Here is a 25,975-nt window from a genome sequence, read left to right as displayed (position 1 = left end):
TGCCACCACTGAGAACAGTCTAGATCCATCCTCTTTGGAACCCCCTTTCAGGTAGTTGAAAGCAGCTATCAAATCCCCCCATTCTTCTCTTCCGCAGACTAAACAATCCCAGTTCCCTCAGCCTCTCCTCATAAGTCATGTGTTCCAGTCCCCTAATCATTTTTGTTGCCCTCCGCGGGACGTTTTCCAATTTTTTCACATCCTTCTTGTAGTGTGGGGCCCAAAACTGGACACAGTACTCCAGATGAGGCCTCACCAATCAGCCAAAGAGCTTGAAGACTGTGCTGAGATTTTAAAAGCTGGTTTTACTTTTCTGTTTGAACAAAACACAATAAAAAACAGTGAGCAGTCAGACCACAACTGTTTTCAAAATGTAAAACCCTATACTTTAAGGATGTTACCAAAAATAAAATAAAAAAATAAATCATGGACATTTTCATGTCCATAAAAATCCCTAAAAAAGAAAAAAAATCAGTTAAAATTAGAAAAGGACTTATAAGAAACTGGATAAATACAATGAACACATAAATAAAGAGAGAGACTTAATCTTATACATTCTTCATGCATTCAGAAGTCCATTCAATTAATCAGAAATCCATTTATTTGTGCTGTTAAGAGTAACCAACAGTACTTCATTACTGTCGGTGCTTTTTCTTTTTCATAATCTGAGACTGCCTCAGCTCTTCAGTCCCATGAGCATATGGACAAGATTCAGAAGTCAGAGAACAGCCATCAGGATGGTGGATGAAAAACCAACAGAGACGTGTTTTAAAAGCTTCAGCAGAAAATCTTCGTTTTACTTCTGACTTGGTTCGCTTTGAGGGTTTCTCTTCTCTCCAGTCACGAATATGAACTCTTCCATTTAGAACTGAGGGTTTAAAAAAAAAAAAGCAAGCACACAAACCATTACTAGAGGTCAGTGGGAATTACACTGATCATCTGCGCATACATATATGGACTATAAATGGGCTATTCATGCCCGGGAAGCAAGCACAGATTGGTGGGACCGCATAATGTTGCAGGTCTGGGATGATACCCAGTGGCTGCAAAACTTTTGCATGCGTAAGGGCACTTTCATGGAACTTTGTGACTTGCTTTCCCCTGCCCTGAAGCACATGAATACCAAGATGAGAGCAGCCCTCACAGTTGAGAAGCGAGTGGCGATAGCCCTGTGGAAGCTTGCAACGCCAGACAGCTACCGGTCAGTCGGGAATCAATTTGGAGTGGGCAAACCTACTGTGGGGGCTGCTGTGATGCAAGTAGCCAACACAATCAAAGATCTGCTGATATTAAGGGTAGTGACCCTGTGAAATGTGCAGGTCAGAGTGGATGGCTTTGCTGCAATGGGATTCCCTAACTGTGGCTGGGCCATAGACGGAACCCATATCCCTATCTTGGCACCGGAGCACCAAGCCGGCGAGTACATAAACCGCAAGGGGTACTTTTCAATAGTGCTGCAAGCACTGGTGGATCACAAGGGATGTTTCACCAACATCAACGTGGGATGGCCGGGAAAGGTACATGACGCTCGCATCTTAAGGAACTCTGATCTGTTTCAAAAGCTGCAGGAAGGGACTTTATTCCCAGACCAGAAAATAACCGTTGGGGACGTTGAAATGCTTATAGTTATCTTTGGGGACCCAGCCTACCCCTTAATGCCATGGCACCTGAAGCCGTACACAGGCAGCCTGGACAGTAGTCAGGAGCTGTTCAACTACAGGCTGAGCAAGTGCAGAATGGTGGTAGAATGTGCATTTGGACGTTTAAAGGCATGCTGGCCCAGCTTACTGACTCAGTTAGACCTCAGCAAAAACAATATTCCCATTGTTATTACTGCTTGCTGTGCGCTCCACAATATCTGTGAGAGTAAGGGGGAGACGTTTATGGTGGGGTGGGAGGTTGAGGCAAATCACTTGGCCGCTGGTTACACATAGCAGACACCAGGGCGGTTAGAAGAGCACAGGAGGGTGCGGTACGCATCAGAGAAGCTTTGAAAACCAGTTTCATGACTGGCCGGGCTACAGTGTGAAAGTTCTCTTTGTTTCTCCTTGATGAAATCCCCTGCCCCTTGGTTCACTCTACTTCCCTGTAAGCTAACCACCCTTCCCTCCTCCCTTCAATCACCGCTTGCAGAGGCAATAAAGTCATTGTTGCTTCACATTCATGCGTTCTTTATTAATTCATCACACAAATGGGGGATAACAGCCAAGGTAGCCCCGGAGGGGTGGTGGAGGAGAGAAGCACCGGGAGGGGTGGTGGAGGAGGGAAGGACAAGGCCACACAGCACTTTAAAAGTTTAAAACTTTAAAACTTATTGAATGCCAGCCTTCCGTTGCTTGGGCAAACCTCTGGGGCGGAGTGGCTGGTTGGCCGGAGGCCCCCCCACCACGTTCTTGGGCGTCTGGGTGAGGAGGCTATGGAACTTGGGGAGGAGGGCGGTTGGTTACAGAGGGGCTGCAATGGCAGTCTGTGCTCCAGCTGCCTTTCCTGCAGCTCAACCATATGCTGGAGCATATTAGTTTGATCCTCCAGCAGCCTCAGCACTGAATTCTGCCTCCTCTCATCATGCTGCCGCCACCTTTCAGCTTCAGCCCTCTCTTCAGCCCGCCACTTACTCTCCTCAGCCCGCCACCTCTCCTCCCGGTCATTTTGTGCTTTCCTGCACTCTGACATTGTCTGCCTCCACGCATTCGTCTGTGCTCTGTCAGTGTGGGAGGACAGCATGAGCTCAGAGAACATTTCATCATGAGTGCATTTTTTTTCGCCTTCTAATCTTCACTAGCCTCTGGGAAGGAGAAGATCCTGTGATCCTTGAAACACATGCAGCTGGTGGAGGAAAAAAAAAGAGATCGTGGTATTTAAAAAAAACCACATTTTATAGAACAATGTGTACACTCTTTCACGGTAAATCTTGCTGTTAACATTACATACATAGCACATGTGCTTTCGTTACAACGCCACATTTTCCCTCCCCCCACCGTGTGGCTAGCCCCTCACCCCTTCCCCCTCCCCGTGGCTAACAGCGGGGAACATTTCTGTTCAGCCACAGGCAAACAGCCCAGCAGGAATGGGTACCTCTGAATGTCCCCTTAAGAAAAGCACCCTATTTCAACCAGGTGACCATGAATGATATCACTCTCCTGAGGATAACACAGAGAGATAAAGAATGGATGTTGTTTGAATGCCAGCAAACATACACTGCAATGCTTTGTTCTACAATGATTCCTGAGTACGTGCTACTGGCCTGGAGTGGTAAAGTGTCCTACCATGGTGGACGGAATAAGGTTGCCCTCCCCAGAAACCTTTTGCAAAGGCTTTGGGAGTACATCCAGGAGAGCAGCGAATGGCAGGGTAAATTAATCATTAAATTAATGATTTAATTAATCAGCAAGTTTGCAGATAACACTAAACTGGGAGGAGTGGTAGAAACGCTGGAGGGTAGGGATAGGATACAGTGGGACCTAGACAAATTGGAGGATTGGGCCAAAAGAAATCTGATGAGGTTCAACAAGGACAAGTGCAGAGTCCTGCACTTAGGACAGAAGAATCCAATGCACCGCTACAGACTAGGGACCGAATGGCTAGGCAGCAGTTCTGCAGAGAAGGACCTAGGGGTGACAGTGGATGAGAAGCTGGATATGAGTCAACAGTGTGCCCTTGTTGCCAAGAAGGGCAATGGCATTTTGGGGTGTATAAGTAGGGGCATTGCCAGCAGATCGAGGGACGTGATCGTTCCCCTCTATTCGACATTGGTGAGGACTCATCTGGAGTACTGTGTCCAGTTTTGGGTCCCACACTACAAGAAGGATGTGGAAAAATTGGAGAGAGTCCAGCGAAGAGCAACAAAAATGATTAGGGGACTGAACACATGACTTATGAGGAGAGGCTGAGGGAACTGGGATTGCTTAGTCTACGGAAGAGAAGAATGAGGGGGGATTTGATAGCTGCTTTTAACTACCTGAAAGGTGGATCCAAAGAGGATGGATCTAGACTATTCTCAGTGATAGCAGATGACAGGACAAGGAGTAATGGTCTCAAGTTGCAGTGGGGGAGGTTTAGGTTGGATATTAGGAAAAACTTTTTCACTAGGAGGGTGGTGAAACACTGGAATGTGTTACCTAGGGAGGTGGTGGAATCCCCTTCCTTAGAAGTTTTTAAGGTCAGGCTTGACAAAGCCCTGGCTGGGATGATTTAGTTGGGATTGGTCCTGCTCTGGACAGGGGGTTGGACTAGATGGCCTCCAGAGGTCCCTTCCAACTCTGTTATTCTATGATTTTATGATAAACATGCTTGCTTTTAAACCATGCATAGTATTTTAAAAAGTACACTCACCAGTGGTTCCTTCTCCGCCTGGCGGGTCCGGGAGGCAGCCTTGGGTGGGTTCGGGGGGTACTGTCTCCAGGTCCAAGGTGAGCAACAGTTCCTGGCTGTCAGAAAAACTGGTTTCTCCGCTTGCTTGCTGTGAACTATCTTCCTCGTCCCCAAAACCTGCTTCTGTGTTGCCTCCATCTCCATTGAAGGAGTCAAACAACACAGCTGGGGTAGTGGTGGCTGAACCCCCTAAAATGGCACGCAGCTCATCATAGAAGCAGCATGTTTGGGGCTCTGACCTGGAGCGGCTGTTTGCCTCTCTGGTTTTCTGGTAGGCTTGCATCAGCTCCTTAAATTTCATGCGGCACTGCTTCGGGTCCCTGTTATGGCCTCTGTCCTTCATGCCCTGGGAGATTTTGACAAATGTTTTGGCATTTCAAAAACTGGAACTGAGTTCTGATAGCACAGATTCCTCTCCCCATACAGCGATCAGATCCCGTACCTCCCGTTCGGTCCATGCTGGTCACCTCTGCTGATGAGCTCTGCACTCACTTGCAGCTTGCCACGCTGGCCAAACAGGAAATTGAAATTCAAAAGTTCGCGGGCCTTTTCCTGTCTACCTGGCCACTGCATCTGAGTTGAGAGTGCTGTCCAGAGCGGTCACAATGGAGCACTCTGTGATAGCTCCCGGAAGCCAATACCGTCTAATTGCGTCCACAGTACCCCAAATTCGATCCGGCAAGGCCGATTTCAGCGCTAAACCCCTTGTCGGGGGTGGAGTAAGGAAATCGATTTTAAGAGCCCTTTAAGTTGAAAAAAAGGCTTCATCGTGTGGACGGGTGCAGGGTTAATCAATTTAACGCTGCTAAATTCGACCTCAACTCCTAGTGTAGACCAGGACTTATAGGGGATGTCATTGTTATATTGGACAGTTTTAGGGCACCTTATGTAGTCTGTGCTGAACTGACATTTGTAGATAGCGGTCAGGATTAGGATCTAAACTATCCTACAGGGGATAGCAAATAAATAACTATATAATAAATAAAACCCTGTGTGTAGAAATAGAGGTACCCCTCGAAGAGATGCAGATACTGGAAAGTAACATCCCTCTCTTTAAATGGCATAAATAATACATAAATTTTGGGAAAGCCCAACCCAAACAAGAGGTGGAGTTAGCCCTGGAATGAAAACTCTTGGCTTCAAACACTGGGCACCTATTTATAAAAGGAAAACAACTTTGTTTATTTGTAGGGAAAGGGAAATTTTCAAACAAATAAGTTAACCTTTTGGAGCCTGATTCAAAGTCCACTATCATCAGTGGAAAGACTCCAGTTGACTTACCTGGGTTTTGGATCAGGGCCGCTATAGAGAAGGAAGTGTCCATCAAATAAAGGAGAAAACTAGAAATGAGGAGTTAATTCTTCCACCGCGTTCCCTTAATACCATGTGATTTCAGGGACGTCATTTAACATCTTTTTAAAATTAATTTTGATTCTTTTGTACATAAATCATATAAAAGCATATGGAGGAGTGTGTGTGCGCGTGTACACACACGGAGTGAGACATTTAAATAAATACAATACTATCAACATCAGAATAAAGGAATGCAAATATACAGAGCCCTGCACAGATACAAAATTTGTATCTGCATCTGATCCGCGATCCACAAACATGGTCTGCAGATACCTGCGGATATCTGCAGATTTGCAGGGCTCTACAAATATACTAATTTATTCTTTTATGGGCAAAGCATCATTTAAATTTCTGTGCCCCAGTTCAACCATCTACCTGCAAAGTATATGTCACGTATCCCCCTCACTCGGGTATCACAAGGTCTAATTAAGGGTTTGTACAGTGTTTTGAAATCCCCAAGTAAAAAGGTGCGATAGTACATATAATGAGTATTAGTAATATAGAGAAACCTGGTATTTGCAAGTAATCCTCTTTACTAATGCTTTACCCTAAACATTTTTCTGCAGGTTAAACCTTCTTTTTGCTAGGAGCTAAACACTATATATTGTAATCCTGCACATGTTCTCTCTTTCTTTTGATATTGCATTACTCCACATTTTAAAAATTAATTGGCAATAAAAAGCAGGGTGTTCTTTCTGAGATCTGTAAATGAGAATCTTCAGCAATGAGAATGGTGCACCAAAGTATGCCACAGAGAAGAGATTTAGAGCCTCCAATTGGATCATGTGAATGTATCTTTGTGCCTGCATGGAGCGCCTCTGAAATTAAAGGAGTTTTGCATCAGGCACAAAAGGCCTTGGCCATATTCACTAGCACAGGGGTTCTCAAACTTCATTGCATCGCGACCCCCTTCTGACAACAAAAATTGGCGGGGGGGGACCAAAGCCTGAGCCCCACTGCCCTTGGGAGGGAAGGAAGGGCAAAGCCAAAGCCCAGGGCTTCAGCCCAAGGCAGGGGGCCTGTAGCCTGAGCCCCGACACCCACAGCTGAAGCCCTTGGGCATCAGCTTTGGCCCTGGGTGGTGGGACTCGGGCTTCAGCTTCACGACCCACAGTTTGAGAACTGCTGCACTAGCAGGATCAGGGCCAGAAACTGTACATACACATCTGTGACTTTATACTGAATTTTATATGTATAAGAATAAAGAAACCATATAGAAAGCAAGTTAATACACAAGAGAGGAAGAAGAGAAGAGGATGGAAGGAAGGGGAGATAAACAATTACTGGCAAGTTTCCGGGAGCTATTGTCTTTATGCCATTTAGCCCATGTAATTATCGACTGCTCCTGTATCTTTAAAAATTTATCCACATTATTCTGTATTCTGAAAATCACTTTTAAAACCTATGGAGTGCAATATAATCTTAATACCACTGATTTTTCAGCTCACTTGCAATTAAAAAAAAAAAAAATTCATTTTCGGTTTACCCAGAACCAGAATTTTTGGTGAAAAAAGTTGAAAAAAAAATTGTTTTGGACTAAACAAACTAAACTGCTTTGTTTGATCCAAAATGAAACAATTTCATTTTGACTGAGCTTTTCTTTCCTTTTTTCAATTTAAAAGAACATATTAAAAGGTAATTTTAAAATGAAAAGTCACTTCAAATAGAAAACTCAAAATGTTTAGAAAATGTGAAAATTATATGTTTCAGCTTTTCTGGAATTTTTTTAAAAGCTGTTCCCTGCCCCTTCCCTCCCCCCAATCAAAACAATTTGTCACAAATTCACAACATGCTTTGGTTAACCCAAATCTGCATTTTTTGCCCATCTCTGTATCATTCCTTTAGGCCCGAGAGAAAGTGCTCCTACCAATGATAGAGGATTATTTTGCCTTGTGATAGGCTAATATATATAAATGCATTTTATCCCAGTTCTTAAAAGCGAAATCAGTTGTGTTACCATCTCTCTCAAAACTCAAAGAGAATCGAACAGAGGGATGTTAGCATGTAAGATCAGGTTCAATCATTCCAGGATATTAGTCCCAAACTGGACCAAATATGTGACTATAAAATGCCAGCACAGATTTGTAATTTTAAGCTCCTGGCTAATTATTCTTTTTGCACCCCCGCCTTTTTGGATCTTCTTTGTCAGAAAAAGAAATCGAGCTACCAGATGTCCCAAACTATCATTCAGTCTCGCGTCACAAACTCTGTGAATGCTGTTTCAAGCAATGTTGCTAATGGCCTTGATTGTGCACTGGTGTTGGGAGTGGCTTGAAGGACACTTCATTCCAGAACACGCTGGTATAAAAGGAGAGAGCACCCACATCCCCTTCCCACAGAAAGGTGCAGCATGCTCCCAGTTCTGCTGGCATGGAGAAGGCAGAGGAGCTATGACCCCATTTTCTCTTTGCCCTCTTTGGCGTGGCCAGTTTTAAGCTCGCTCCAAGGGTGGCTGGTGGTAAGAATCCCCTCTCCCCCTAGCCCTGTCACAATAGCAGAGTGACGTCTCTACTGAAGCCTCACAGGTGAAGTAACTTCAGTGCCACTTATTCAATTAGCCCCATATCCAAATCTCCTCTGCTCAGGTAGCATGCAGACAGCCCCCAAGGAGCTTGGCATAAGGAAAACAGGAGAACTTGCCTTCTGCTGGGGGTCCCAAATCCTGCCCCGCCTTGCTTTGTAGTGGAACTTCACTAGTTCCACCACAAGATGATCATCCATGGAAGGGGCAGCATGAACCCGAAGGACAAGTGTGAACTGACTCTTCTCAGTGGGTGTTAACTCTGACCCATATCCGACCGTGTCAAAACCAGCACTTTTCCTAATGATGGTCACACAGTTCCATGGTTGGTAGCAACAGAGGGCACACATGTTTATAACCTCCGTGGCATCTAACACTTCCCAGGGCTAGGACTAATACCATAGAAAGTCCTCGTGTAGATGTAACATTGTCTGGGCTTTTATATTATTCCTCAGGACTACTACAGTCTGGAACTACCACGAAGCTTCTACCTACTTCCTCTCAATAAAACAAGAAGAATATACGTTTTCTGGTAACCTACCAGTTCATCCACTGGTACGTGGTGACATTCTGGACAATTGTCATGGGTCAGTTGCCTCCCATATTTCTGCTAACATGGGACCATTGGATCCAAGAACTGAAAACTCTTTATAAAACACACTCACATTATACAAACCTATGCACCAACGTTTGAAAGTGCTGATTTTGAGATTATTCAGCAGCTAGGCATCAATGCCACAAAAATCCTACAATGACAGCAGCAAAAAGAAAACCCGAAGAAAATCAACAGAACATTAAAAAAAAAAAATTATTTTGTTGTTAGCTTCCTATTCTGCCAGGCTACTGCAGCCTGTATAAATCTGTCAAGCCTCGCATAATTAGAGGCTCCACTCTAGACCAGTTGTCTTTTGTGTGAGCATTTTTCTCTGGAGTGCTTGTTAAGTCCAGACTAAGTCTTAATGAGAGGCTCCAGAAGACTTTCTTAATCTGCACTTGACTTCCTTCAACACTGTCACCACTGTAGGAGGGGGGAAAGTTTTCTCCAATCTAGTCCAAGTGTAGCATCCTGCTACAGTAACAGGTAAATAAGGGGGAAATGGTTTGTATAGGGAAGCATGCCAGATTCACAGCTCATCCCTACCAGCTGACTAATTAGCAAGGCATCAATCTCATTCTGCCCTACCCTTCAAAGGAAAGATCTACAAATGACATTTTAGGAAATACAATAGGAGTAAATATAAGGAAAATTCTGCTCATCAAGGAAGTGTACTCAGTATTTTGAAGATCTAATCCAGTGATCTTTCAATTATATATAAATCAACTCAGAAAAATATAAATGAGAGATTATCAATGAAAATCTCTCTATTCTTTACCTTCAAACACCTGATGATTGTTCCTGAGCAATGTCTGCAGGCCTCCATATTCATTCTTTAATCTCTTTAAAGTCTCTTTGTCTAAATGTTCTGCTACTTCCCTCAAGGAAAGACTTTCTGCAGCGAACAATAATATAGCCATTAAAAAAGGAATGTCAGTTCACCAGACCAGCATAATTACAAGCAAAATCTATACACTGGAGCATGGTATCCCAGCATTGCAGTTACAGGAAGCTACAGGATATTTTTGGAGTTATTTTGTATGGTTTCTCTCCAGAGTGGCAGAAATATTTTGCTGGTTGATCCATTATAACCACCAGGGCCTGTTCAGCAGTATACCACCTAGCTAGCCAGTTAGTCCCCATTTTGTAATTGTGCGTTTGATTTTTCCTTCTTAAGGGTAGTACTGTATTAAATTGCATCTTGTTGATTTCAGACCAATTCTCCAATGTGTCAAGGTGGTTTTGAATTCTAATCCTGTCATCCCAAGTGCTAACCCCTTCCACCTTGGTTTCATCCACAAATTTTATAAGCATACTCTCCACTTCACTATCCAAGTCCCCCAGTTTGACAGTGAACCATTGATAATTACTCTTTGAGTAGAGTCTTTCAACCAGTTTTGCACCCACTGTATAGTAATTTATTCTCAACCACATTTCCCCAGTTTGTGTATGAGAATGTCATGCAGGACTGTGTCAAAAAAAACTTACTAAATTAAGAAATAGATATAAGCATTTGCAGACAGGCTTTCAAAAAGTAGCCTTAAAATTGTCAACAATGAAATGTAAATTGAGTTAATTTTTTAAAAGTAAAAATACAGACTATCACCCAGTATTTAAATGTGAAAAAAAGAATCTAGCAAATGATAAAAAAATAGAGTGTGAATAGATGATATAAAAATCTAAATGGTATGGCCTCTAAGGAGGTTAGCAGAGAAATTTTTGCAAATGACTTTGCAACTAATTAACATTAGTGTACCAATTACAGGGATGACAGCAGTAAAGAGACTCCTAAGAATATTCTGTATATTTGCCATAGGAAATAGCATTACAGTACTTTTCATGGTATGTACTGACAGCAGCAAAACTGTAAGTTTTAATAGCAAGCACTGTTGTATGCAACGTACATTGCATGTAAAGAACAATCTTACCTCCTTTATTCCAGGTGTTCAAACGTACGTCAAGTGTATGATCCCATGGTTTCTCTTGGGTTGCATTTAACAGTAAGCTTGCCACGGTCAAAACCACAACATCTACAAAATCCCGAGGGAGAGCAGCACAGTTCCTGACTTGTTCTACTTTTTCTCTGGGTTGAAATCCAGATAACCAGACCCTGCCACCATCTGTCTTTGTCTCATTTGCAGCACGCTCCAACACTGCTGCTTGGTCAATGACACAGTTTACAACATGGTGGTTGTCACACTGATTAGATCTAACTGTTTTGTCTGATGTGACCTCAGTGCAGGACTGACGGTTGTTAATATACTGTGTTCTCTGTTTATTGATTCGATCCTCTTGCATAGGTGGATATGTTCTGGACTTCCCAATGAGGCATACCTATATTAGCAAAAATAAATAAAATTACTATTTATACTGCACCAAAGGTGTTCATGATGCTTTACAGCATCTTTACAATCCCTACCCAAAAGGCAGGATCAGGACCAAAAATGGGTCCCTACTTTAAGCATCTTACAGTGTGAATTTTATGAGATACAGCAAGGGACAAACAACCTAAATGCTATGGGACAAACAAAGGCAGTAGGAGACTATATGGGAAAAGCAGATATACCATAAGATTTTCATTCCACTAACATGCATATGATTATGTAGCACTATAAAATGATAGAGCCCCTTTTGCTTCCTTTAGACCCCTTTTCGTGACACTAAGTGGGCCGTGACAGACTATGCAGGAGACAGATGAATGGTTTTAGCCTTTGTATGGAAAATATTGTCTGCAATTATGTACTAATCTGTTGTGGCCTGCTTCTCCAATACAGGCATAATGAACAAACATACATGTGTTATAAAGAGCTAGCAGCATTTTAAAATGTCGTCAGAAATTACCCTTTTTGTTGAGGGAATTCTAAGGCAATCTTCTTCCACAGTGAAGCCACATTCCAATCCGACTTGTGTAACAAAATCAAGATATTCTCTGTACTGTGTCTTCTGGCTTTGCCTTCGGTTATATTTTCCATGGAAATCAAAGAAGCAACAAGGCAGTACAAAGTAGCAACAAGAATAGGAAGACCTGCAAGAAGGATTATTGGCTACTGAATAATAGTTATAGAAGGCTAATTTTATTAAGTGGCTGTATGAAACAGTCAATACCACTTCAGATACAAGCAATAAACAATCATTTTAATGGCGCGACAGAGCTTCTAGGTCAAGCAATATAAATATGTTCCTCCTTTCGTGCTCCTCTGAGTGAAATAGCCACTGGTTGTTTTGAGGGTTTGCTCTAGAGATTTATCATCCCAGTTTAATTTAATACCAAAGGACCAAGTCCTGCCAACTCTTGCTGCTGGATGTAGTGAGTGGGACAGTCTAAGGCAGTAAGCACTAGACCGGATAGTAAGTGCTTGCAGGATTAGGACTTAAATCTAAGAATAAAATCTAGTTCGATTTCTTGTGCCAAAAAAACTGGAGAGCTGCTATGCTACTGCAGCTTTCTGTGATGGAGAAATGCCTCTACACAGGAACCCTATTCTCGTGCTTCCTAATGGGATACCTACAGAGATAAATGTTTTGTGAGTAGCCATCGCTCTGCTAAACACCAACTCCACCAAGTCCTGCAATGAGATCACAGACTACCACATTGTTTCATGAACATTGGAGGCAAAAGTATACAGTTATCCCAGGGCATGCATATAATAGAGCTTAGCAAAAACTTTTTTCCATACCTAGCTGCAATTACAGGTATCCATGGTGTTAGCTCATCTGAATGGTTTCCTATTAGCCAGTCAACATTTGAAAAGAGATAACTGTCGTCTGGTCTGATTGCACATTCCTTAAAAAATAAAAATACATTTCATTCCCACATTTTTTAGAATTATTGCATTTGACACAGTGAGCGCAGCAGTATAAACCCTAAAATAGATTTGAGGGGAACAGCAACAGCGAATGTGAACTACCAATATTTTTCTGATCTGAACCAAAAGCAAATCCTTTTGCCATGCAACAATGTCTTATTGGTGCAAAGCGTAAATAAGATAATAGAAACACATAAAACAAGTCAGATGTAAAGCTAGACAGAGAGACTATAACAACAACAAAAACATGAATATAAAATTATATACATTTGATTGTATCCCTCCCCCACTACTCTTCTTGTGCCACTTGTCCTCTTAGACCACAATCCTGCAATCTGTATCTGCCTGGGCAGACTCCTGTGTCCCCAGAGAGCCCCAGTAACTTCAATTTGCAGGATCCGGGTCTTAGATCATAAAACCCTTTGGGACAGGGACTGTGTCTCCATATGTTTGCACAGCATCTATTGCAGGTGATTCATCAGAATTCAGCTTCTCTGGTCTGCTTCCCATCCCCTGGTCCACCTCAGATTAAATCCCAATTTTTCCCCCTCTCCACTCCTTCTGCTCTTCTCTTCCCCCACGGCCACTCACCCTGATGTCATCTGTGTACACCCTCTCACACCTCGACACAGCCACCATTCTTTGCCCCTTCAACTTATCACGGAGCTGCCGCCTGACACACACCAAGTCAGGGAGTTGCTAGGATGGGCGTGGGAACTGGGGAAAAGGATTTTGATGGGGGGGAGGCTTTAATTAGAGAGGGTTGGGCTGTGTGGGCACTCAGCATGTCTGCACTGAGGCACTAGCACCTGACACCTTCCCTCCACGCTACTGCCATTGAGACTGTGCAATAACTACGGTTGGGGACATTCCATAAGGTATCCTGAACAGCAGGAACTGTTATTGGTTTAATTTAAAAATTCAAGAGTGGCCAATGCCCAAGATGCTATCAGCACATGTGAGAGAGAGAAAATTGGAGTTTGTGGCTATTTTGCGAGAGGAACCCAAAGAACAGTGAGGAAGAGAGCTAAATTTTAAAAAGGAGGCATTTTAAAATGTTTCCTCATAAAAGTTAGTATATTTTTTCTCAGAATTTCCATGGAAAAATTAACAGTCCCCTGAAGTTACTGGGCCAGAGATGGAAACTGAACACAGAAAGATTTTAATCCTTCTTTAAATGAAAATCGCTATACAGCCTTAACTCTGGAGTCACTATCAATGCCTTCATTTTATATACAGTGTGCATGCATGTACGTACACACACGACACAGACACACACATGCTGCATACGCACACACACGTTCCTCAAAATGCTCCATGTAAGTTCATCCAAATATACTAAACCAAAATGTCTGGTAAATGCCTTTATGTTCCGATAAACAAATTACCACCGACACTATATTTTAATTTTGATTGTTCATTTTTGAAACCGTGTGGATTAGCAATGCCGTATTCTGCATTTAAATAATCATCCATAAGCAGATTTGTATTCATCACGTCTGACAGCAGATTGGCGCTGCAATACTCCACATTTAATGAATAATTTTAGGATTGGCACTGCATGCCACAGATTGCAATACTCATACTACAAGTTGTGCTTTAAAAAAAAAATCAAGCTAAAAAACCTCTCAGGGTAACACAAAGATGCTATGAACAGGTGGTTTCTTCTTTTACAAACCCTGTAATTTAAAATTCCCTTAGCCACAAATGCATGTGATGAAATAAGGTTTCGAAATCTGCTCCTCCACCAAACAGCTTTTATAAGGCATTTATTTCAAACGTTTATGTATAATTCCCATAGCTTATGTTCATATTTGTAACCGTTCTATGTTCATTTAACCACGACTGTAACCTAATTACTTGCACTTGCAAATTTAAAAAAAAACACACAAGACTAATAAAAATTAAAGGGCAAAAGGAAGATACTTTTCCTTCTTGTCACCTTGTTATACAATTAAGGGTCCAATGGTGCAAAGCACTGTGTTGAGTGCTCTCAGCTCCTAAAAAAGCTCATGAGAGTTGAGGGTGCTCAGCACCTCACCAGATGGTGCATTATGGCCTGATCCTGAGCCCAAAAAAGTGAATGGGAAAAACGTCCAATAACTTTCATGGAGCAGGGCCTAAATGAATTAATATATAACAGGAGAGAATAGAACATGACTAATTAGTTCAGAAGTGACTAGATATATATAGCATATGGGAGTTGAAGTAGTACATTGTCTTGCCACTCTAGACTTTTACTTCCCAAACCCTTGGCTTAAATTCTGGCTCTGGACTGCGTGGGAAAACAACTGTGATAGTCACATTCAGTCTCTATTTGTCCACACTTGAGAGCCACTAAACAGTTTGATGCAATTGGCGGTCTCTGTACTTGAGGATGGGGACTGGAAAAGCAGGGATGATGCATGCCAGCACTGAAATGAATTAGTTGCAGAGTTGCATGTAATAAATTAGTACCTTAAACTTCAATGACTTGTACAAACTCTGCTAGCCTGACTGAAGCTAATATCAACCCTTCAACTCTATGACTTTGAAATTCCTGTTTTTTTAAGCAGTGTGGGGAAAAGTCATACTGAACTCTGACATATGTTAATCAACAGCCTCAACTAGAACACAACTATATAGGGAATTTGTTTTTTTTTAAGCAGCTGAATCTGGGGAAACCTTAGAGTACTTTTGAGAGAGTGGAAATAGGAAAAGTCAATTTCAGGAGTTTAGTGAAAAAAAACGAGGAAACTAAGGAACAAGGCAACTATCAATCAACATGAGGATTTGATACACAGAAGACTATGCACAGCTGGATTGAAAGTGAATGTTCCTGTGTTCTAGTTGTTTCTGTTCTCATAAAAATGCTAATGTGGAATTTGAAAGATAATCCCTCTTTCAGACCCATTTTCCTGTCCAGTTTGCTGCAGGCTATTATTGTGATGGCTTATTACAAAATAAGCATAGCAGGTGATTGTTCCTTTTAGGACCGAACAATAATGCTGCTCCAAAATGGCATACAGCACTGTAGGAGGATTGTGGCTGGAATCATTTCCAGAGTGATTCTATTATGAACTTCTCAAGAATAAGCCAAACGCTTTTGAACTTCTATTTTCTTAAGGATAGCACTATGTGGTGTTGCTGCACCACCACTATATAAGCTCTGATCTTTCAAGATCAAAGATTGTATTTATTTTGTGTGCGTGGCGGGGAAGGGTGATGGCGGGGAGGTTACCCATGCTGGTTCTTGTAACTGAGAACTGGGGGGAAATTGAGCATATGCATGCATACAATAAGAAACAGACATCCTAACCCCAACCTTCCTTGCCAACAACCTACAAACATGACTATGCTGAACCATCACCCTGCAGCTGACAGAACAGTACTCATATATTCAAGTTAAATTAAATAATTTGAAGCAATGACTGATGAATAAATAAAAATAAAGATACTGTAGGTCTGTTTTTTACAATACCTCTAAATGGGTTTGTGGTCCATACATGTCCCATATTTTTCTTCTTCTGACATCAATTCCCCTACCTGGATACTGAAATATTTGGATTAATAATTGATTAAAAAATAAAACATAATATCTTATATTTATAAGCACGTATTTCATCCAAAAACTTCATACACACTTGCCAAATCAAGACACAAACCAAATACAGGGATAACTTGATCCACACTGACATGCAGCCACCTCTGTGAAACACAGCAGCACTGCACGACAGGTGGAGTTAGATCCGGAATATCATGTCAAATGGAAAGAGCAGGGGAAATGTAGGTAGTCAGAATATAATTACCCAGTTTGGACCTGGACCTGGACCTGATGATTTAATTGGGGATTGGTCCTGCTTTGAGCAGGGGGTTGGGCTAGATGACCTCCTGAGGTCCCTTCCAACCCTGATATTCTATGATTCTATGATGGTTGATGCCTGTTTGGGAAATGCCCTGGTTCTCTGTCTGAGCATAAACAAGTCAGAATCTTGGTTAGCTATCTCATCTCTCACTCATCCACTGAATCATTCCCAAACACCACTACCTACAGCACAAATCTGTTCCTTTGCCATCCAAGTACTGACTCTGCCCAAGCTTGTTTATCATGTATCTGACAGGATCTCACCATAAGGTGCTATGCCTGCACACTAAGCTAAGAAAAAAGGAATAAATTACCAACTTGACTTTCAGATTGAGTCTGTTACACTGGATGGATGAAATAAACATTTCCATGAAATTTAAAAACGTTTTTCATTAAATGCCTAAAGTCCTATAAAAATTTTTTATAACTATTAAGTTCCTTTTCAAAAAGTTCTTAAAAACGATAAAGAAAATGTTCTGAGATGAAACAGACAGACTCTGAAAGTCATGGGATTTTGTTGTATCACATAGAACTCTTCTTTAACATTTTCGTTTCCAAACATTTCTGATAAAAATCAGACTCGAGGACCTACATTTTGTTATGCTCCATGCACACAAGCACCACGTACTGGTAGTCTTTTTCACAATTACATGACCATTTGTCATGGTAAGGAAAAATATCTTGTAGCTTTAATGTCAGTAAATGTCAGCTGTTATGCTACTTCCTGCTGGGTTAAATGGCAGGGTAACAAGGCCAGCTGCCAAGGAAATCAGCTTAATCACTACTGTTAAGGGATAAATCCTGCAGTGAACCAGAGCTAGTTAGTTTTCTTTCCAAGGATCAAGTTGGTGTGGAGTGCTGTCAGTCCAGAAGTGTTCCCCCGGAATCCAAAAAGGCAGTACAGGCAACAACTAAACCCATAGACTGTGCCATAAAGTACAGTCTACGATACATTTAGTACACATTATATTACCTAGTTACCTTTTTTGATGCAGTCAAACAAACTCCATTTTAAAGCCCTGGCCCACTGTGTCTTTGATGATTAGCAGATAACAGATTACAAAAAAGATTTCATTTCAGGACCCTGAAGATTTTGTTGATTTTAAGTTATTTCCCATCTTTCTATACCCATACCATGATTAGGCTGCATAATTACATTTTGTTTATTTTCCTCTACATTAGCCTTGAGCAGGAAACAAGTTCATTTCACAGAGAACCACTTATACTAACAAAAAGCTTGTAATCAGTTCTTTTTTTTTTTTTCCTGATAATTGCAGAGATTCAAACCCTTGCTTTAATGATATTAATGAAGCGCATTCCAGCTATCAAACATGCCAGATAAAGGAAAGGAGAACCAGAATACTGAACACCTCCACTTTTGTTAAAAAAAAAAAAAAAAGATTGTTTTTACCCCTTCATTGCTCAGAATATGAACCAGCAGACCATTTCCGCATCCTAGGTCTACAAAAGACTGTTTCTTAGAAAACCCTTTTTCTGCTCTCTCTTCTTCCCAAAGGATCTAAGTAAAGACAAAAATTAAAACAAGTTTTAATCTCTCAGAGCATTTTCTCAATGACTAAAATATTTGTGGCCCATTCCTGCAACTCTTATTCACATGAGTAGAGATATGGACTTCAGTGGATCTTCTCCTGTGAGTAAAGACTACTCAACATGAATAAGGGTTTGCAAGTGGAAGCACATAATACATTTTCAAGCAAAAAGTTTAAATGAGAGGTTGCATAAGCTAACAATAAAAGTTCATGCCCAAGTGCACTGATGGAGAGGAAGAATAGTTTTAAGTGATTAAGCTGCTAGCCTGGGACTCAGGAGATCTAGGTTTAATAGAATCATAGAATATCAGGGTTGGAAGGGACCTCAGGAGGTCATCTAGTCCAACCCCCTGCTCAAAAGCAGGACCCATCCCCAATTAAATCATCCCAGCCAGGGCTTTGTCAAGCCTGACCTTAAAAACTTCTAAGGAAGGAGATTCCACCACCTCCCTAGGCAACGCATTCCAGTGTTTCACCACCCTCCTAGTGAAAAAGTTTTTCCTAATATTCAACCTAAACCTCCCCCACTGCAACTTGAGACCATTACTCCTTGTCCTGTCCTCTTCCACCACTGAGAATAGTCTAGAACTATCCTCTCTGGAACTACCTCTGAGGTAGTTGAAAGCAGCTATTAAATCCCCCCTCATTCTTCTCTTCTGCAGACTAAACAATCCCAATTCCCTCAGCCTCTCCTCATAAGTCATGTGTTCCAGACCCCTAATCATTTTTGTTGCCCTTCGCTGGACTCTCTCCAATTTATCCACATCCTTCTTGTAGTGTGGGGCCCAAAACTGGACACAGTACTCCAGATGAGGCCTCACCAATGTCGAATAGAGGGGGACGATCACGTCCCTCGATCTGCTCGCTATGCCCCTACTTATACATCCCAAAATGCCATTGGCCTTCTTGGCAACAAGGGCACACTGCTGGCTCATATCCAGCTTCTTGTCCACTGTCACCCCTAGGTCCTTTTCCGCAGAACTGCTGCCTAGCCATTCGGTCCCTAGTCTGTAGCTGTGCATTGGGTTCTTCCGTCCTAAGTGCAGGACCCTGCACTTATCCTTATTGAACCTCATCAGATTTCTTTAGGCCCAATCCTCCAATTTGTCTAGGTCCCTCTGTATCCTATCGCTGCCCTCCAGCGTATCTACCACTCCTCCCAGTTTAGTATCATCCGCAAATTTGCTGAGAGTGCAATCCACACCATCCTCCAGATCATTTATGAAGATATTGAACAAAACCGGCCCCAGGACCGACCCCTGGGGCACTCCACTTGACACCGGCTGCCAACTAGACATGGAGCCATTGATCACTACCCGTTGAGCCCGACAATCTAGCCAACTTTCTACCCACCTTATAGTGCATTCATCCAGCCCATACTTCCTTAACTTGCTGACAAGAATACTGTGGGAGACCGTGTCAAAAGCTTTGCTAAAGTCAAGATACAATACATCCACTGCTTTCCCTTCATCCACAGAACCAGTAATCTCATCATAGAAGGCGATTAGATTAGTCAGACATGACCTTCCCTTGGTGAATCCATGCTGACTGTTCCTGATCACTTTCCTCTCATGTAAGTGCTTCAGGATTGATTCTTTGAGGACCTGCTCCATGATTTTTCCGGGGACTGAAGTGAGGCCGACTGGCCTGTAGTTCCCAGGATCCTCCTTCTTCCCTTTTTTAAAGATTAGCACTACATTAGCCTTTTTCCAGTCATCCGGGACTTCCCCCGTTCGCCACGAGTTTTCAAAGATAATGGCCAATGGCTCTGCAATCACAGCCGCCAGTTCCTTTAGCACTCTCAGATGCAACTCATCCAGCCCCATGGACTTGTGCATGTCCAGTTTTTCTAAATAGTGCCCTGCTCTTCCACTGACTTCCTGTGTACCACTGGACAAGTCACTTGGTGCCTCAGTTTCCCATCTCTAAAATGGGGATCACAGCACTTGCCTACCTCACAGGGCTGTTGCAAGCATAAATACATTAAAGAGCGTGAGGGGCTGAGATACCATGGCAAGGGGGCCCATGTAAATACGTTAGACAGAAATAACACAATTGTGGGATCACACGACAGGTGATCAAAAATCTTGGTTTGCGCCACATAAATCAACAAAAATGGCCGTCTTCCAACCCCTCAGCTAGTGCATATACCATTTTGCCTCCCTTTTCCACAGGGGTATTTTGTTTGTGTCTTTCCTGATGCCCTTTAAGGCACACAATGGGAAGTAGTGAAAGTAGATCATTTGTGATTCAGAAGCAATCTGCCCTACTGATCCATTTTCCCCATAGGTGGTGGGCAGAAAAGTCTGAATGATAGTATTACTACTTAGACCTTAATTTATTGCTTTTACCCATAGATTTCTAAGATGCTACCTTTCATGAGTGTGGAGACTGGGGCACAATCAGGGAAAATAACCAGGTCACAGTCACATATCAGTCCAGTGGCAGTGCTGGGGGTAGAATCCAGTGATACTCAAATGGTGCCTAATCCACTGCTGCCTTCAATGGAGCACTGTCTTGACAGGTTTCAGAGTAACAGCCGTGTTAGTCAGTATTCGCAAAAAGAAAAGGAGTACTTGTGGCACCTTAGAGACTAACCAATTTATTTGAGCATAGGCTTTTGTGAGCTACAGCTAGAATTCTGTGCATCTTGGAAGTTGTGTAGTTGAGGAGAGTGGCTACCATGAGGCACTCACAAGCCCTACGCAAATGGAGTAAAACTCCCGCACAACTTAGGAGAGAGAATGGGAAACCTCTACCTACTTCCCTTAACACAAACCACACTTTGACTTCTTCTGTCCCTCATGCAACCGCACACCTCTGCCAACCATGCACTCTGCTGGGCAGCTCCTAAGCCTCATAGAAGTGGAATCCTTCTGACACAATGCAAATAAATCATATGCACTGCTTGTATATTATTTTCATACAGTGGGGGCATTGCTAGCATTATTTAATAATACTAAATGAAAGATGTCGAACAATTCCTAGTCTCCTAGCACTGCTGCAGGATGCTGAGTTTGCTGCAGCACAGTGCAGCTCAGCCGCGTATGTCAGAGCTGGCCTTGTCACATAACATAGGTCTTTATTCGCCATATTGCACACGGGACCTTACTTAGAAAGCACTTTTCATTGGATGATCTCAGAGCAATTAATTTATAAACATAAATTACTTATTATTTGCCTAATGCCATAAGGATAAATGTTTCTTTCTGGGCCAATGTAGTAGGGACACATCCTGCCCCGATCAGCTTAACTACCTAAATGAGATATAACAGGACTAGGGATAATAAAAGTGGCTCAAGGAGGACAAGGGTTACAAGATTGACAGATCAGGAGAGTGAAGCAAGTGCTGAAGGAGGAGAGCAAGGTCATGTGGCAAACAAGGTTAGGGAGGCCCTTCCAGTCACAGGGGGTGTCATAAATATAAAGGGAAGGGTAATCACCTTTAAAATCCCTCCTGGCCAGAGGAAAAATCCCTTCACCTGTAAAGGGTTAAGAAGCTAAAGGTAACCTCGCTGGCACCTGACCAAAATGGCCAATGAGGAGACAAGATACTTTCAAAGGCTGGGAGGAGGGAGAAAAACAAAGGGTCTGTGTCTGTCTGTGTGATGCTTTTGCCGGGACAGAACAGGAATGGAGTCTTAGAATTTAGTAAGTAATCTAGCTAGATATGCGTTAGATTATGATTTATTTAAATGGCTGAGAAAATAGCTGTGCTGAATAGAATGAATATTCCCGTCTGTGTGTCTTTTTTGTAACTTAAGGTTTTGCCTAGAGGGATTCTCTATGTTTTGAATCTAATTACCCTGTAAGGTATTTACCATCCTGATTTTACAGAGGTGATTCTCTTTTACTTCTATTAAAAGTCTTCTTGTAAGAAAACTGAATGCTTTTTCATTGTTCTAAGATCCAAGGGTTTGGGTCTGTGGTCACCTATGCAAATTGGTGAGGATTTTTACCAAACCTTCCCCAGGAAGTGGGGTGCAAGGGTTGGGAGGATTTTGGGGGGGAAAGACGTTTCTGAACAACGTTTTCTCAGGAACCCAGATAAAGTTTGGTGGTGGCAGTGGAAGTCCAAGGGCAAAGGGTAAAATAGTTTGTACCTTGGGGAAGTTTTAACCTAAGCTGGTAAAAGTAAGCTTAGGAGGTTTTCATGCAGGTCCCCACATCTGTACCCTAGAGTTCAGAGTGGGGAAGGAACCTTGACATGAAAACCTCCTAAGCTTACTTTCTATGAGACTATGGACTTTCTATGAGCTTATATTGTCCAGAAGGAAAGAGCAGTCTGGGCAGTATAACATTCACATTTCTGGGGACAAGTTTGGGACGAGGAATTTTCTAGTGTTACGCTGCAGTATAATTCAGGAGTGGCTGGCTATGGCCACTATAGAGCTGGGAATAATTTACATGCTGGAAGCTGTCTGTAAGCAAACCAGGAGTGGTGGCTCTCACAGCAAATCAGTGTAAAAGGCACCCCAGGTTGGAGAATTGAGAGGACACAGCTGTTCGACAGTCCAGATTGTACCCTGGGTAATGTCAGAGTAGCTTTTGTAACCAATAACAATCATTTTAACAACTGTTACTAAAAGAATTACTGTCACTTCATAGGACATACATTATCTCAAGGAACACAACAGGTTAAACTTACAGCCATTGTCACAAAGTACATTTAAAAACAAAAAACTGTTAAGAATATTCCACAAGATGTGATCATCTTACCCCTAAAGAATGTGACTGTATTATCCTAATATTGGTATCCATCTACAAATGTTACCTTTGAAAATAAAATTGTAAGCAATCATATTGCATTATAAAGCACGGTCCATGCGGGAGTATCTTCACTAATATTTTATTTTACAGATGAAGAAGCTGAATCACAGAGGTTATGACTGAAATTTTCAGAGCAATCTAAGGCATTTAGACTTCCTCTGAAAACGTAAATGCCTCAGTGACTAAGGAGCCTAAAAGGCCAGATTTTCAAAGGTATTTAAGATCCAGATAAATCCAAGTAGACACCAATTTGCATTTTTAGATGCCTAAATACCTTTGAAAATCTGGCCCTGAGTTTCTTTTGAAAATGGGACTTAAGGGTGAATTTTTCAAAAGCACCTACATCTTCTCCTAAACTGCTTTGAAAATCTCATCTGAAGTAATTCATATCAGATTAGATAGGAAGTCAGTGTTAGAACCAGAAATACAATACAGATTTCTACTCTCAAGTCTATTGCTCTAACCATTATTCCATTTTTGCTACCCCAGATATCGTAATCTAGTCTTTTTTAAAATTCTGCTAGTCTATTACCAGACACTTACCAGCAGATAAGTAGCAATGGCAACATCTTCATATACAAATTTTTCGGGATCTGTTACTTCAGGCCACACCTTCAGATAAACAGAGGTAAAATTACCAATTGCGTTATCATTTTAACCACACCTCTTTAAAGAACATGCTCAACTAGACTGGCCTTGGGGAGAGATAGCTCAGTGGTTTGAGCATTGCCCTTCTAAACGCAGGGTTGTGAGTTCAATCCTTGAGGGGGCCATTTAGGGATCTGGGGAAAAAAAAAATTGGGGATTGTGCCTGCTTTGAGCAGGGGGTTGGACTAGATGATCTTCTGAGGTCCCTTCCAACTCTGATAGTCTATGAGTCTATGATAGTCACCCCATCTTTAACCTATCACTGAACATTATGGAATTCTAACCTTCCAATTAATTAAAAAAAAATCTTGCCCCATGATAAGGAATATGAAAGACTGCGTAAATTTTTGTGAGTCACACAATAAACTAACTTGTGTACACACACTAGGATAGAGAACATCTGCAGTCATTCAGTCAAGCTAAGTTTCAGGACCAGTTATGGTTCCAGATGTGCAAATCACATGGAACAAAGCCCACCACATGTTCTCTAGTACATTGCAGGTGCTTATTATGTGACTCAGGAAAATTCACCTCCATTGGTATGGTTACGTCTGCCACTGGAAAGATTATTATTTGTATTACAGCAGAGCCTATCAATGTTCCCTCTAATTTTTTACATCCATGTGCGGAATTAATGTTGTTACGTGCACCAATATGGAAGTGATGTGTGGCGGGGGTGGGGCCGAGGGGTTCGAAATGTGGGAGGGAGCTCAGGGCTAGGGTAGAGGGTTGGGGTGCGGGGGAATGTGGGCTCTGGCTGTGGGGCTGGAGATGAAGGGTCTGGGGTGCAGGAGGGGGGCTCAGGGCTAGGGAAGAGGGTTGGGGTGTGGTGGGACGAGAGTTCTGGCTGGGGGCACAGGCTCTGGGGTGGGGCTGGGGATGAGGGGTTCAGGATGCAGGAGGGGGCTTAGGGCTGGGCCACAGCATTGGGGTACGGGAGGGTGAGAGCTCTGGCTGGAGGTGTGGGCTCTAGGGTGGGGCCAGGATGAGGGGTTTGGGTGCAGGCTGCCGGCGCTGTGGTGGGGAGAGAAAGGACTCCCCCAGCCCTGTCTCACCACAGCAGCCAGGGGAGAGGTGCCTCTCCCTACCTGCATGGCCCTTGATAGCCTGCTGCACGGCCACGCACCTTAGAGGGAACTTAGGTGCCTATAGGTCACAGCAGGAAATGAACTTAGTATAATGGAATCTTGAGCTTACAATCTAAATAAAAAAGACAGAAAATAAGCATTATACCCTCTTTACAGATGGGGAACTGAGGCACAGAAAGACTAAGTGATTTGCTTATTGCAAAGCCGTGAACTAAAGCCAGATCTCATGAGTCAGAGGTCTTGGCCACAAGACCAGCCCCCTCTTATTTATACTGATATTTCTCCCATGGGGAAGATAATATCCCTGTAACATTTTTACACCACTTGTTCATAAAAGGATTTGTTGAATCTTTGGCAGCGTAGTGACCAATCCTGGCCACAGTTCATGGAGCTGACACGGCCCAGAAGACCGCATCCACTGGTTGTGTACTGGGCTGACTGATCCTTGGGATGACTGACTCATAGCTTAATCTTTCAAAGTTCTGGGTGAAGTCATTTAACTTCAGTGGGAATAGAGGGCACTCTGCACCTCACAGAATCAGACTCCGGTGCCTAAAGCCTGATTAAAAGTCTACTGAAGTCAATGGAAAGACTCCCATTGACTTCAATGGGCTTTGGATCAGGCCCTAAGTGAGTGAGAAGAGGGAACTAGGTCTGCCCTGTCACTCACCAAAGGAGAGCTACTTGGGGAGCCAGGAAGTAAGGTGAATCACAGCCCTACTGTACCTGTATCCTGTTTTCTAGAGCTGGACTAACACCTGTGCAGAACCAGGGAAGGAAGAGAAAAGCACTGGAAGCAAAGGACTTGGGATAGAACAAAACATATCATTCGAGGGAACTGTATGGGAAATGGGGTGCTAAAGCTCTCCTCTCGTACACAAATGCCATAGGAGAATCTATCTGACCCAACTGGTCCCAATCAGAGGTCCATTTCAGAGCTGTCGGCCAGGGACAGTGTGTTTCAAGCCCCTGTTAATTCTCACCACACTGACTTCAAGGGAACCAGCGAGGAACCGGTGGTCTAGGATATTGAGATGGCAGTACACAATGTCAAGCCTACCTAGCATTGTTGGGCCGGCTGAAGGCAGTGACTCCCTTGAAAGGAGCATGAAGTGGGCAGCTACATATATACTATGCACCAACCACAGCAATAGGCTGACACAGAAAGGAAAGTCTTGTTAAAATGCCACCCCCAGATTGAAGGGACAGTTGAGATGGTTTCCCTGGCTTGGGGGGAATTCACCCTCAATAGAGATGAAGGATCCCTGGAGCTCAAAAAATAATTCTTGAAGAGCAAATGCTTGGCAAGCAAACATTCCCACACATGTGAATGCACACAGGATTTATCAAAGCCTAGGGTGGAAATTTTTAGGAAACCTGATGGTAAAAAATCGGCAGCAGAGGCCTAAAGCAAGCCACTGAGGGTAAA

The 25,975-nt window shown here is 42.6% G+C and overlaps 1 protein-coding gene across 3 annotated transcripts in view; it reads right to left on the bottom strand.

The window, feature by feature from the left end:
• Positions 1–200: 200 nt before the first annotated feature.
• Positions 201–25,975, bottom strand: part of TRMT44 (tRNA methyltransferase 44 homolog) — a 33,743-nt gene continuing 7,968 nt past the window's right edge. For 2 of the 3 annotated variants that reach the window (XM_077815885.1, XM_077815884.1), the window contains 8 exons: positions 23,354–23,422; positions 17,902–18,009; positions 16,107–16,178; positions 12,518–12,624; positions 11,682–11,865; positions 10,769–11,174; positions 9,619–9,735; positions 201–868 (listed from right to left, as the gene is read on the bottom strand). In XM_077815885.1, the coding sequence (XP_077672011.1) occupies positions 636–868; positions 9,619–9,735; positions 10,769–11,174; positions 11,682–11,865; positions 12,518–12,624; positions 16,107–16,178; positions 17,902–18,009; positions 23,354–23,422 (1,296 nt within the window). In that variant the 3' untranslated portion in view covers positions 201–635. Of the gene's footprint in view, positions 869–2,615; positions 2,827–4,332; positions 4,718–9,618; positions 9,736–10,768; positions 11,175–11,681; positions 11,866–12,517; positions 12,625–16,106; positions 16,179–17,901; positions 18,010–23,353; positions 23,423–25,975 lie in introns of all 3 variants that reach the window. The other variant, XR_013346008.1, reaches the window with a different exon arrangement.

Source organism: Eretmochelys imbricata, chromosome 4 (assembly GCF_965152235.1).
Source record: "Eretmochelys imbricata isolate rEreImb1 chromosome 4, rEreImb1.hap1, whole genome shotgun sequence".
Lineage (NCBI taxonomy): Eukaryota > Metazoa > Chordata > Testudines > Cheloniidae > Eretmochelys > Eretmochelys imbricata.
The sequence above is the reverse complement of the archived record's forward strand: the minus strand, read 5'-3'. Positions and strand labels throughout refer to the sequence as shown.